We start from the raw sequence: 13,879 nt of genomic DNA, 5'->3' as shown, positions 1-13,879 counted from the left end.
AACCAAATGCAAGTGGGTTTCAGATTCTTCACCCATTTTCTTCCTTCAGCATTGCAGCCCAAGAGGAATCGAGGGTTCTTCAGAGGCCCTGCTGTGCTCTGAGGTTCTTTGTGGGTTATAAATGTGTACATTGAATAAGAAACACACTCAACCAAAAAGAAAAAAAGAAAAAAAAAAAAAATAAGAGCACTTTAACCTAGCGTGCTGTATTACTTGTATGAATGCTAAATGGACCATTGTGTCAGTGCATCCATTATCATTTGTTCCCCCCACGTTTATTGTTTATATGTTTAGGCTTTATAAGTTTCCATCACCGAACACATTTGCACTCGGCCCTCACACGTCCGTGACTGATTTACGGTATGATTTGACCGAGAGAAGGCAAGTAGGAAATTGAAAAAATGGCGGCCGCAGATTGGAAACTCAGCGTTGATTATAAACTGTGAAGCGAAAACAAAAAAAGGTGCATGTTCTTCTTCTTTTTTTTTTAAGCCCGTGTGAAAAACGCAGCAGGTGTTCCTGACAGGTGTCTGATTGCGGCTCCCTGGTAGACATTAAAATAGCAAACAAATTGAGGCAGCGTTTGTGCGAGAGCTCGTGAATGGAATTGTGGTTCACAGATGCTGTTATATGATCGCAAAATGCAGCGCGTGAATAGCGCAGATGCTGTGCAGAGACCGATAGCAGCACACACAGCTCCTAGTTTGTCCCAGAAACCCTTGCGAGCCTCAAGCGTATTGTCTGAATGATTTTCCATAGAGGTGGAATAAGGTTAATGCCTCATTTAGTAGTAATGCTTATGCTCATTAACCATTGCTTTTAAACGAGCTTATTAGTTCCTGAAGTAGATAAATAAGCAGATTACTATAAAATGTAGAAGTGTTTTTTTTTTATTATTATTAAACAATATCAGCAGTATCTGTAATGGTTGGTCGTAAAATTCGGTTTATCAGGCCAGAGCAGGATGATGGATAAGATCACAGACAGCACTGAGTGCAACTTCAGCATCCTGAGTGCCATTGACCCTGCTGAGAGGATGACATATCCTGTCAGCGCTCTTCATCCTGATGTCCTCATTATCTTCCTCTTCCTTCTCCTGTCCCGCTGATGTGCTTCCTGAGACAGGAAACTGAGCCTTCTGATTCTGAATGTGAGTGAGAAATGTGCTATCACTCTTTTCTTGAGCATGTATCATTATGCATTATGGACAGAAGAGGAAAACACATTTGATCAAACTCTACATGATCTTATCACGTTAGGGGATTTGTACTATATCTAAAAATAATTAAGCAATATTGCATGAATAATTTTGAAGATATACTGAATACTGGCACAGGCATGCAGGGGTGTGCTGTCGCTATTCCCAACTATGCTAATATTCAATATTACAGCAAGAGGAAATCATTTTAGTATGTTGCTTGTTATGTTACTTAATTATTATATTGTATTATATATAATCAGCTCACAGTGCTGTCAATGAGCATGGTTCACATGATAAACTGTTAATGTGAAAGCTGTCATGTGGACCGGGAAGTGCATGGAACCCTGATACTGAACCCCAGGCTACCTGGAGGAGGTGATTCCACCTGAACGTCAACACAAGTCAGACTCTGATCCGCATTTGTTCAGGAAGTAAAGTAACCCGTACATATTTTTTTTGTGTGATGACATCATTCGTTTCCAAAACAGACGTGTACCATGAGTGACGGGGAACGGTTGTGGGAAACAGAGGAGTTGAGGAGACAAAAATATTGGTTTAAATTAAGATACACAAAAAAATATTGTTTTTATTTTTCTGTTATTAGGAATGTAATCTTTCCATTTTAAATATTTTGCTTCATTCATTTACTTTTACTGAAAACTACAGTATTGTATATATCTTATTTACTTTATGTGATTTGGGACACACCCTCCGTCTCTTTATTGAAGGAAACAAAGAATGAATTTATGTTAGTAAGAAACTGCAAATTTCAAGAAACATTCCTGTCCTGAAGACTGGATTGTTACAAAACTTTGGCTTCTTCCATAAATGTTGGCTAAATGTCTACTTACAGTGAGCGTCACCATGTCAGTAATTCCATCATTTTTAAAATTCTGTTTACTTTTAGGCTGAAAAGGGTTTATACTGCACACATGACCTGCATAAGTGCATGCACGGCCAAAAGCAACAGAGCCGTACGCAGTATTGGTCACATCCTCACCTGCATACTTTATGTACACTAATTTCTTCACAGCAAACTTACACAGAATGGCAAGCTCCGTTAAAACTTTGGAGCTTGGGTATCATATGATACAGCACCCTTGGAGCAGGGAGGGTTAAGGGGCTTGGTAGTGCTGGGGATTGAACCATGACCTTCCCAGAGCCTTAACCAATTTAGCCACCACTATCCCATAAATGTGTGAAAGATGTACTCTAAACAACAATAGGAAATGTGAGTCAGCAATCCAAAGTGTACGTATGTGTGGTTTAAAGCAAGTATAATCAAGGCCTTTAGGTCATATAGAACATACTGTAGAGGATACAGTATGTCATTCTGTATGTTACTATATAAACAATAACATATTAGAAGGAGTGTATTAATATAAACAAATAAATCTGAAGTTATAGACTACACAACACATTCTGACAAATCAAATTTGAGAACAAGCCCTGTGATAAAATCTATGCATTTTTAGTCATAATTAAACTTAAACTCAGTTTCATCCTTGAGTTTTTAGATCCTGCAGTTGGTCACCTCTAGATAACGACTGCCTTTTATTCTTACTTGCTTTTAGCACTGACCTTATCCTTAACTTGTGAAATCTGATTAACACTGCCTTTACATGCTTCACCTCGGAATGATCCTACTTCCCACTTCGAAGCGGTAATTTCGAGTGTGGCATCTTCACGTGCTTTGTTGTCGCGTTCGTACAGTATCTATTTCTTTTTTCTATTTATTTTGGCACCATAAGACATATTACTCAGTTAGCCTAGCTTGCTGTCAATAATAAAATTTTAGTCTAATACACTATTTTCACAGTGTAAAAAGATAAAACATGCATAGAATTGATCAAAATTAATATGGACAAATTGTGCGACTTCCTTAAGTAGAAACTTGCATTGCCGATCATTGTGATAGCAAATGAAGGCAGCATATAAGGATCGTTATACTTCAGACCCAAAAACAATGGCAGATTATGGCCTGGTGCTACAAGCAGCTCTGTTATAATGCGCTTTATTCCACCTTTGAAAAGTGAAGCATGTGTGACATCTTTAGCAGTAGGTTGATGATCTTCTCACATTCTGTGTGTATGGTTTGGAGGCTTGTATCTTTTGTTCTCTATTCAGGTATCATTTACAAGTGTCTATTTAGAGTATTGAAGGAAACACTGTGATAACTACTTGAAGTCCCTTTTGTGATTCTTGCATGTTTAAAATCAGATTAAATGCTCAGGGAAAAAAAAAACGCTAATAATCATGTTTACATTTCCGTGTGGATTTAAAACTAAAATTATGCACTTCTTGCTGTAAATAGAGCTCACTGCTGTAAGTTCTCCAAGTCTTTATGATTGCCACTCTCCAACCGCTGTATATATCTGAGTGCAAACAATGCAGTGAATCTTCATGCAAAATGTGTAATATTAGTGAGATACTGTTCAGGTTTATTCAGAATTCTCCGGTTTCTTCCAAAAAAAAAAAACATGGATTAATTACATTCAGTTGTCTTTATGTGCGAATGTATGACTTTGAATTTATGAAGTATTCCATCCTTCCTGTTCAGTGTTACCAGCACAGACTCAATGTATCAATGAATGAAGTAACCTTTAACCTTATAACCATTTTCTCTCCCTAACTGTTATTATTTTCATAGAAAATTTTTTCCATCCCAGTTTCTTCCCAGGACACACTCCTCGTGACACAGCTTTTTTCCCCCCGTATGCATAGACACTCGCGATTGGCTAGCTTCACTCTTAAACTAAAAGGCAGCGAAGACTAACTTATCCTTCCTGCTCGGATGACAGCATTGTCAATCACTGCTGTGAAATAATCCTCCGCCTGCGTAGGATTCATCCCCTCCTGTGAAGAGTAGATAACAGCGCACCTCCATCCACCTGAATGGCATCAAACGCTAAATCTGTCTATCGCAGCCATGTCAGAAGACTGACAGCGGTCTAATCACCATCCCGCTGCCGTGTCATAACGAGCGCTAGCTTTATTGACCGAGGCATGTATGGTGTCGGGGCTGAGTATGTAGGGGTTACATTTTTTTTCTAGGGAAGGAGTCATTAGCTGCTAGTTCAAGCATGAACCATGGTAATGACTCTCTCTAATGAAAGAATGTCTCCTGCAGCATCCAAAAAAATGTGGTTTACTTTGGTGAGGTGTGCTCGGCAAAGAGACGCAGACGTTTGAGGAGGCACGCTGTAAGTCTCTGCCTCAGATTGAAACTTTGTACTTTGACGTAACTCACACATTCAGTATTTATGTAGCATTTTTTGCTCTTACTGCATACAGATGTGTGGCATGTGGAATTTCACCAGTGTTTTGTTTTGTTCTGTCATTTATGTGTTGCTGAATTTTGTGTATATCTTATGGGGAGATACAGAAATTTTGCAAGGATAATGTTTATCTGTTTTTGAGATTATTATTTTAATTTTTAGATCTGTTGCAATTTAACATCATTTCTTTTGTCGTGTAATTTTTCCACACACAACCACTACATTACACTCTATACACACATTAAATGTATCCACCCGCTCTGCAGAAACACTATATGTCTCTGCCCACTCTGCAAAACACTCTATATGTCTCCGCACACTCTACACACTCCGTATGTCTCCGCCCACTTTCCACAAAACATGACATATCTCTGCTCACTGCCTGTTAAGTGCTTGTTCACGAACATCTCAAATTTGAAGTCGATTTCACAGGTGAAATAGTAAAAAGTGTTGATTCTGAAATGCAACGACGAGTTCAGATTATTATGATATGTGATTATTATGTGAGAAAAAAAATCCAGTCTAAGTTTTAACATGTCTGTCATATCTTCTGTCCCTGTGCTTCCTCAGGAGCTACCCAGATAATAACAGGTATAATTTATTTACTTCTCTGTGTTTGTACAGTGCATTGTTAGCTCTTCTAGTTGCATGTCCTCCAACCAATAACATTAAATTCCATCCACATGCCTGCTGTTTCTGACATGAATGACTCGAATGCTTCCGCAAAGCAAAATGTATTTCAGCTCTATTCAGTAACCTTCCCTTTCACAGGAGTTTGTAAGTGTCACAGGTTAAAAGGTTTAAGAACAAGTTTTCTTGAAGGCCAGTGGGGGGAAAGTAGCTCAGAATTTCACAGGGAGCTGAGAAATATCCTAGTGCAAAATAACCAAGGCCAACGAAACCGGAAACAAAGAATTTTTTTCATATGAGTCGACCCAGAAACCTTACGGGAAAATACATTTCTACTAGAGATAAATGGAAACATTCACTTTAGCATTCATGTCAATGGGCAGATAATAATTCAGGCATAAATATAAAATATGTATAAAGCATTTCCTTCATATAACCATGGCATCAATGTGAAAGATTACAGCGTCCTCCCACACATGCCCAAAGTGCTCCCTGCACCTCACTACCTAGTTCAGTTCAAAGAAAATTTCAGCACGAGTATTAGTGTATTCAAGGACCACACATCAATAGGACAATTTAAGCAATTCAAATTAATTTTAGGTAGTGCAGCAACAAATAGTAGAGAATGAAACCCATTTCAATCCTGATCAGTTTTGTGGCTGTGGCTTTCACTAGAAAGATCAGGATCTGGTCTTTATAAAACACATTACAGAGCTGAATGGATTGACATCTTAGTGCTTTTTAGATATTATTTAGTTTAAAACATGAAGGACAAACTCAGCTTCTTTGTGCTCCTTCATGGAGGACAATATTCACACAACATTCTGTCTATAACTACAGCATTCTCACTCATCTCTCTGTCTATAACTACAGCATTCTCACTCAGCTTTGTCTATAACTACAGCATTCTCACTCAGCTCTCTGTCTATAACTACAGCATTCTCACTCAGCTCTGTCTATAACTACAGCATTCTCACTCAGCTCTGTCTATAACTACAGCATTCTCACTCAGCTCTCTGTCTATAACTACAGCATTCTCACTCAGCTCTCTGTCTATAACTACAGCATTCTCACTCAGCTCTCTGTCTATAACTACAGCATTCTCACTCAGCTCTCTGTCTATAACTACAGCATTCTCACTCAGCTCTCTGTCTATAACTACAGCATTCTCACTCACCTTTGTCTATAACTACAGCATTCTCACTCAGCTTTGTCTATAACTACAGCATTCTCACTCAGCTCTCTGTCTATAACTACAGCATTCTCACTCACCTTTGTCTATAACTACAGCATTCTCACTCAGCTCTCTGTCTATAACTACAGCATTCTCACTCAGCTCTCTGTCTATAACTACAGCATTCTCACTCAGCTCTCTGTCTATAACTACAGCATTCTCACTCACCTTTGTCTATAACTACAGTACAGCATTCTCACTCAGCTCTCTGTCTATAACTACAGCATTCTCACTCATCTCTCTGTCTATAACTACAGCATTCTCACTCAGCTCTCTGTCTATAACTACAGCATTCTCACTCATCTCTCTGTCTATAACTACAGCATTCTCACTCATCTCTCTGTCTATAACTACAGCATTCTCACTCAGCTCTCTGTCTATAACTACAGCATTCTCACTCAGCTCTCTGTCTATAACTACAGCATTCTCACTCAGCTCTCTGTCTATAACTACAGCATTCTCACTCACCTTTGTCTATAACTACAGCATTCTCACTCAGCTTTGTCTATAACTACAGCATTCTCACTCAGCTCTCTGTCTATAACTACAGCATTCTCACTCACCTTTGTCTATAACTACAGCATTCTCACTCAGCTCTCTGTCTATAACTACAGCATTCTCACTCAGCTCTCTGTCTATAACTACAGCATTCTCACTCAGCTCTCTGTCTATAACTACAGCATTCTCACTCAGCTCTCTGTCTATAACTACAGCATTCTCACTCAGCTCTCTGTCTATAACTACAGCATTCTCACTCACCTTTGTCTATAACTACAGTACAGCATTCTCACTCAGCTCTCTGTCTATAACTACAGCATTCTCACTCATCTCTCTGTCTATAACTACAGCATTCTCACTCAGCTCTCTGTCTATAACTACAGCATTCTCACTCAGCTCTCTGTCTATAACTACAGCATTCTCACTCATCTCTCTGTCTATAACTACAGCATTCTCACTCATCTCTCTGTCTATAACTACAGCATTCTCACTCAGCTCTCTGTCTATAACTACAGCATTCTCACTCATCTCTCTGTCTATAACTACAGCATTCTCACTCATCTCTCTGTCTATAACTACAGCATTCTCACTCACCTTTGTCTATAACTACAGCATTCTCACTCACCTTTGTCTATAACTACAGCATTCTCACTCAGCTCTCTGTCTATAACTACAGCATTCTCACTCAGCTCTCTGTCTATAACTACAGCATTCTCACTCAGCTCTCTGTCTATAACTACAGCATTCTCACTCACCTTTGTCTATAACGACAGCATTCTCACTCACCTTTGTCTATACAGTAACTACAGCATGCTCACTCATCTCTCTGTCTATAACTACAGCATTCTCACTCAGCTCTCTATCTATCTATCTATCTATCTATCTATCTATCTATCTATCTATCTATCTATCTATCTATCTATCTATCTATCTATCTATCTATCTGTCTGTCTGTCTGTCTGTCTGTGTGTCTGTCTATCTATTTATCTATCAGGTTGGTCGTTCAACACACGTTTTATCTCATAGTATACAACTGTCCTATATAAGAGCAGTGGTTTATACTCTGGTGTCTCCCACACAGAGGATGGGTTCCTTTTGGGTCTTTGGTTCTGCTCAAGGTTTCTTCCTCATATAGTCTCAGACAGTTTTTGCTTGCTACTGTCACCTCTAGCTCATTCATTAGGGATCTAAATCCACATCTGTACTCAGTTGCCAATAGCGCTGTTTTTACACTTGGCTCGAGACCGAATCCAGGACCCAGTGCGGGCATGTTTGGGGAAGCAGCTCATAATCCCAGCCTGGCTTTCTCATTGAAAAATTCCTGGGAAAGACTCGTGGACCAATTGTGCAGTTCCATATGGCACATTGCCAGTCCTTTAAAGTTTGTGTAAACTGTGAACACACTGCACATCAAACCTGGAGGTGAGTGGGATATAACAGTAGATGCTTTTCTGCTCACCGCTGTTGTAATAAGTGATTATATGAGTTACTATATCCTTCCTGGCCATTTTCCTCTGGCATCTCTTTTCAACAAGACTCTTACACACAGCTTAAACCAACAGAGCTCTTGCTCACTTAATATTTTTTTTTTTGTTTTTTTGCACCATTCTGTGCAAACTAAAGAGACAGCTGTGTGAAAAAAAAAATCCCAGGAGATCAGCAGTCTCTGAAATACCAACATCCAAGCTACGATCAAAGTCACACAGATCACACGTTTTTGTCAGTCTGAACATTAACTGAAGCTCTTGACCTATATCTGTATGATTTTATGGACTGTGTTGCTGCCACATAAGCGTCTGATCAGATAACTGAATAAACGTGTAGATTACAGTTGTTTCTAATAGAGTGAACATGTGGAGTATATCTTAATGTAACATAAAAAAAAGGCCTCTTAAAGACGCTTTTTTTTTAATTTAGTCTTTTCCCTCACAGAATGTCGGGTAAAGCAGGCACGTTTTTATCAAACCTTTTTAAAGCATGAAGTGTTGACAGCACAGCTGATTTGCATCTTGACCACACATTTCATTTTACTTCTACACTGGCACGCAGACTGTATTTAATATACAATTTTATGCCCACAGTATTAACCATACAATTAACATCTTCACTGATCTTGATTGTTTCAGATCAAATGCGGTTTTTATTCTCAGTTGAACATATAAATATCAGCTTTCGATACTGTGGTTTGTAGTGAGATGGAAACAGAACAGCAGGCTCTCCTTTGAGGATTGATGAAGGGGTTGGTGTGCCACTACTCCTCCTCCTTCCCTTCCTCAAGCACACATAGCACTACAGCACTCCTCTGACCCGTACCTGATTCTCTTGCTCGTTCATCCATCCGAGGATAAATCCAGGCCAGTGCCTTCTTTTTCAGCAGGACCTGCTAGTCACACTGCACTGAGTTGGTGCTTGACAGTCAAGCCTATTAGAAATAAAGAAGAAATGTTGAAGCAAAGGTTTGCTGTGAACCGACAAGAAAATACATGTTCCCAAAGGAACTCTTCTTTTCTTGAGAAGGACTTATTAATCAACACCTTGTGTGTAGTACAGTACATACGTTACTCAGTCCAGGTATTAACCTGCTTCAGCTAGGTTTAGGGTTTAGGGTTTAGGGTTAGGGTTGGCTTTAGGGTTATATAACTGTTGGTACAATATTGAAAACTAAGATGTCCAGCAAAGCAAGCTCCAGTGGTAGTGGCAAGTGGAAGCTCATTGGTGTTGAACTGTTGATTGAAAGGTTGCAAGCTAAAAACCCCGGACCACCAAAAAAACAGCGCTGTGCCCTTGAGCAGGGCCCTTAACCCTCAACTGCTCAGCTGTATGTTGTTGTTGTCCTTCGTCTGCTCCCTGTTTGGGGTCTCTACAAAGGAGTATCTGATCTGCATATTTGATTTGGCCCAGGGTTTACGCCGAATGTCCTTCCTGATGCAACCTTCCCATTTTTATCCAGGCTTGGAACCAGCACTGAGAGTTAACCCCTCAGTGACTGGGTTGGTTCCCTGCCCAGGAATCGAACCGTGAGGTGAGAGCGTGGAATCCTTTTTGTAAGTCACTCTGAGTAAGATCACCTGCCAAATGCTATAAATGTAATTGTAAAACTACTCTACTCTGGTATTATAGGTTAGTACAAATAAGTATGTAGTCACTTTAAATTTCTGGATGCTCTACAACTCTGCATGCAGAGAGACATGTTTGCATATTGAACTGTAAGGGTACTGTAATCATGTTGCAATGGAAACACGTACTTGCTCAGAGAAAAGATTTCTGGTGGTGCTGAAAAAAACATTTTGACACTTCGTAGGCCGGAGACCAAGATGTGCAAGTGCAATTCCACCTATGTTTATGACCATCCAAGGAGCAGGACCTTTAAAATATTTTGTGACTAAGCCCCGAGTACTACAACGTTACCGAATAATGTACTTTAAGATTAATAGCTAAATAATAAGCCGCATTACCCACACTGTGGAGGCTTGCTCTCTGCGGAAATGGCTCTTAAATGCAGAAATGTTAAAAGATTTTCTGAATCCTAAATCACATCTGTCTTTATTTATCCGAATATCATAGCTTACTCATCTTGAGAACAAACGCCTTTGGTCGATTTAATAATGCGGCATTTTTAGAGGAAAACAGAGAAGTAGAGAATTAAAGCGTTTTATTGGATTTGTTCTGGAGAATATTCTTTTTTTCCCCAATGGACAACTGGCCGAAACATTTTCCTCAGCTGCTGACAGCCTTTCTAGCCAAGCCTGGAGGTTTCATTTATTTATTTATGTTTTCTTTTCTTCCCCCCCTCCACAGCGCCAATGTGGCAATGTGAAACCCAGAGTCACGGATGTTTAACCTCAGGCACGGTTGCAGTTTGCGGCAGCACGGCATATCTCTTGTGTCTGTGACACCCCGCGCTCTCTGTGCTCGCTAATGCTCATTCATAAAGAAAAGCAATATTATTTCCCACATCCCCACATGCCCAGGACATTATAGCATTGTTTACTTGCTTTATTTCCACTGGCGGAGTGTTATGCTATGTCTAGGCCAGGTCATTTGTGAATCTTGTCCCTGAGCTGAACAGTTTTCTCATTTATTTCTTTATTTATTTACGTACCTGTCAAAGAGAGGAAAACCCGAGACGCTTTCTGTAGTCTTTTCTAAATATCAAAAGGGTTTCCGAGATGGCTGATTGAGTGATCATGCAAATTTGCATTGCTTGTTTACTTTCCAGCTATCATTTAAGGTTGCCTTTCTATTGTGTGGGAGTTTGAGGTATTTCAAAGTGTTTACTAGCCTTTTTTGCTTTTGGGATGAAAATCTAAACCAAGGTGATGCGATTTCTCTAAAAAGGAAAGAAAATCCAGTCTTGAGCATGAGTAAGAGCTGAAATGATCGAGTGTGTTGCCGATTCTAATTAGCAACAGTTGTAAAAAGGTTAGACTTGGTGTGTGGGAGAAGGTGGGTGGTTATGTTTATGCTGGTGTGTGTGTGTGTGTGTGTGTGTGTGTGTGTGTGTGCGTAGGCTTACATGGCAAGCAGATATTATGCCATCAAGAGCTTAGTGTTGATTGCCAGCTTCCATCACCATGTGTTTAGATGGAGAGGTCCGATAAAGTTCTGCCTTGAGCGGCAATTACCAGTTCTCTCTTCTTCCTGCTGTGATCTGCAGGCTTGTAACGCAGCTGCTTCACACTCGCCAGTTAAACACACAGCCGTGTAAAATCAATACGTCCACAGCACCGAGTTTTCAACATTCCCTGTGCAATTTCTAGGGTTTCCATCTATGAAAATCCAACAATGTTCAGCATGCTGGTTTTACAGTGTGTGTGCTTTAATCTCCTGCTACAACAACATCATTTTTATCCCTTCACCATCTTCGAACGAACATCGGTGTAGTAACATCATATCCTTTGTTTTGTTTCATTTCGTTTCGTATTGTTTTACACAGTGTGCCTTTGTTTAAAGATCCAACATTCTAGATATTGCAAGTTTGATGATATATGTGCTTGTATTAAATCTCACTCTTTTGAACATGTCCATTGGTCTATTCTTTCAACTATTCTGTCGTCCTATTGGTTGCTTTTACCAGAAGCTGTATTTTGATCAGTTGTGACGTTCTGACTGATATTCAGTAGCTATTTTAGTCCATAAGAGGGAACCTCCTGCAATTGTAATTCCTGCTGTTTTTCTTTTTTTAAGCAGCAAATTCAACAGTGATTCTTTTAAACATTTCTTGCAAGCATAGGAAAGCTCTGATGTCCTTGGTAGCATATCGCATCATTCACAATGGGATTTACTGTACAGCCTCTGTCAGGACAGAGCATCTTCTTCTTAAGGGTTATATGCTGTGTTAGAAACTTCGTAAAGACTCTAAACTCATAAAAATATGTTCCTTTTGAGGTTCTATATAAAAAAAGATGTTCCTTGAGGTTCTGTATTGATCTATATCCATATTTGGCCAATAAAACCTTTTTCCCATAAGAAATGGTTTTATGTAGAACTCTTAGAGAGCAATGAACCTTTATATTAAGCATTTATGTTGAAATTCAGAGACATCGTCGGTTGAAATCAGTGCCATTACTTTTTATCTCAATGTAGCTTAGTGTGAGAAACGGCATGTTAATTATATTTTAGACAAGACGACGGCGCCGGCAGTAGAAATTGCCGACACTGACAGAACTTTGTTGACTGCCTTTGTGGTGGTTCATCATGCGTTTGAAGCCTATCAATAAGTCACAAGGCCAAAAAAACACACCGTCTAAGAAGCATAGTGTAATGTACAAAACTAAAAGAAGACCAAGACCAATAATATTCTTTAAAAAAAGCATAACATTTAGAGTCGCATGCTATATCTAAAATGAATATATAACATAAATAATATATTCATGATAACAGAATAATATAGAATGTCATTTTTGGGAATGAAATGAATGTTATTCTGTTTTAAATAGATAATAAAGTCTGTTTATTATGCCATTGTTCCATTTTCTTTACTAACACAGCCTCACTCTTAATGCACATCACATTTAATATTTGCTCTCATTCTAATCCAAGACATGACTTTAGCAAAGTACTAACAAGGTCTAGGAAGTTGAAGTCTTTTTACCAGAGGCCAAAAAAAAAAATAGAATTTCAACCTTTTGTTTTGTTTGTGTCCATGTTCAGTGTTTGGGCATGTGGTAACCTAGTGGTTAAGGTCTTGGGCTACCAATCGGAAGGTTGTGAGTTCGATACCAGGTCCATTAAGATGCCACTGTTGGGCCCCTGAGCAAGGCCCTTAACCCTCAATTGCTCGGTTGTATAAATATGAAATAATGTAAGTCACTCTGGATAAGGGTGTCTGCCAAATGCTGTAAATAAATTTGTTTGTCATATCAGATTCACCAGTGGTAGTTAATGACTCATATAAATGTAGAAAGAATGACTTTGAGATTTTGTAGTTTTTCTTAAGTGTTAATGTTTTTTACCTAGCCTACTAGTGGCAATATATTCATAGAGAAGTATCAAAGATATCATGCAAACGAAACTGATATCAAGTCATTTCTGCTCTCTGAGATGCCCCAAGTGTTTGTTCATAAGCATCTAACATTTAAAAGTATCTCCATCCACTAAAATTCTGTGAAAGTCATTTTATATTAGACTTGCGGTGATAAGATATTTCATTTGTTTATACTGATCGAAAATGTCTCAAATAAGTCTCATTTTGAAAGCTTGTGTCCTGGTGAAAAGGGTTAAAAATGCAGGAATATTGTATAAAATTATTGTATAATATTGTATAAAATGTCTTGATTGTATTCTCTTCCTTTGTCTGTACAGCACAGGGTCAGAACCTGGTGACGGCGAACGTGTCGGTGATCGAGGGTGAAACGGCCACCATCAGCTGCCGGGTGAAAAACAACGACGACTCAGTCATCCAGCTCCTTAACCCCAACAGACAGACCATTTACTTCAGAGATGTCAGACGTAAGAACATCTTCCAGCTCTCATTCACATCAGAGATACAGATCTCTAGTGTAGATGTAGTCACATCTATTTTATTTCATACCTTGT

The 13,879-nt window shown here is 39.1% G+C and overlaps 1 protein-coding gene across 2 annotated transcripts in view; it reads left to right on the top strand.

Moving 5' to 3' along the window:
• Positions 1 to 13,879, top strand: part of cadm1b (cell adhesion molecule 1b) — a 180,354-nt gene that overhangs the window by 113,119 nt on the left and 53,356 nt on the right. For both annotated transcript variants that reach the window (XM_060888143.1, XM_060888142.1), the window contains exons 2-3: positions 5,050 to 5,070; positions 13,646 to 13,792. In XM_060888143.1, coding sequence (XP_060744126.1) covers positions 5,050 to 5,070; positions 13,646 to 13,792 — 168 coding nt within the window. The remainder of the gene's footprint in view (positions 1 to 5,049; positions 5,071 to 13,645; positions 13,793 to 13,879) is intronic.

This window comes from Tachysurus vachellii, chromosome 15, assembly GCF_030014155.1.
Source record: "Tachysurus vachellii isolate PV-2020 chromosome 15, HZAU_Pvac_v1, whole genome shotgun sequence".
Taxonomy (NCBI): domain Eukaryota; kingdom Metazoa; phylum Chordata; class Actinopteri; order Siluriformes; family Bagridae; genus Tachysurus; species Tachysurus vachellii.
The sequence above is the reverse complement of the archived record's forward strand: the minus strand, read 5'-3'. Positions and strand labels throughout refer to the sequence as shown.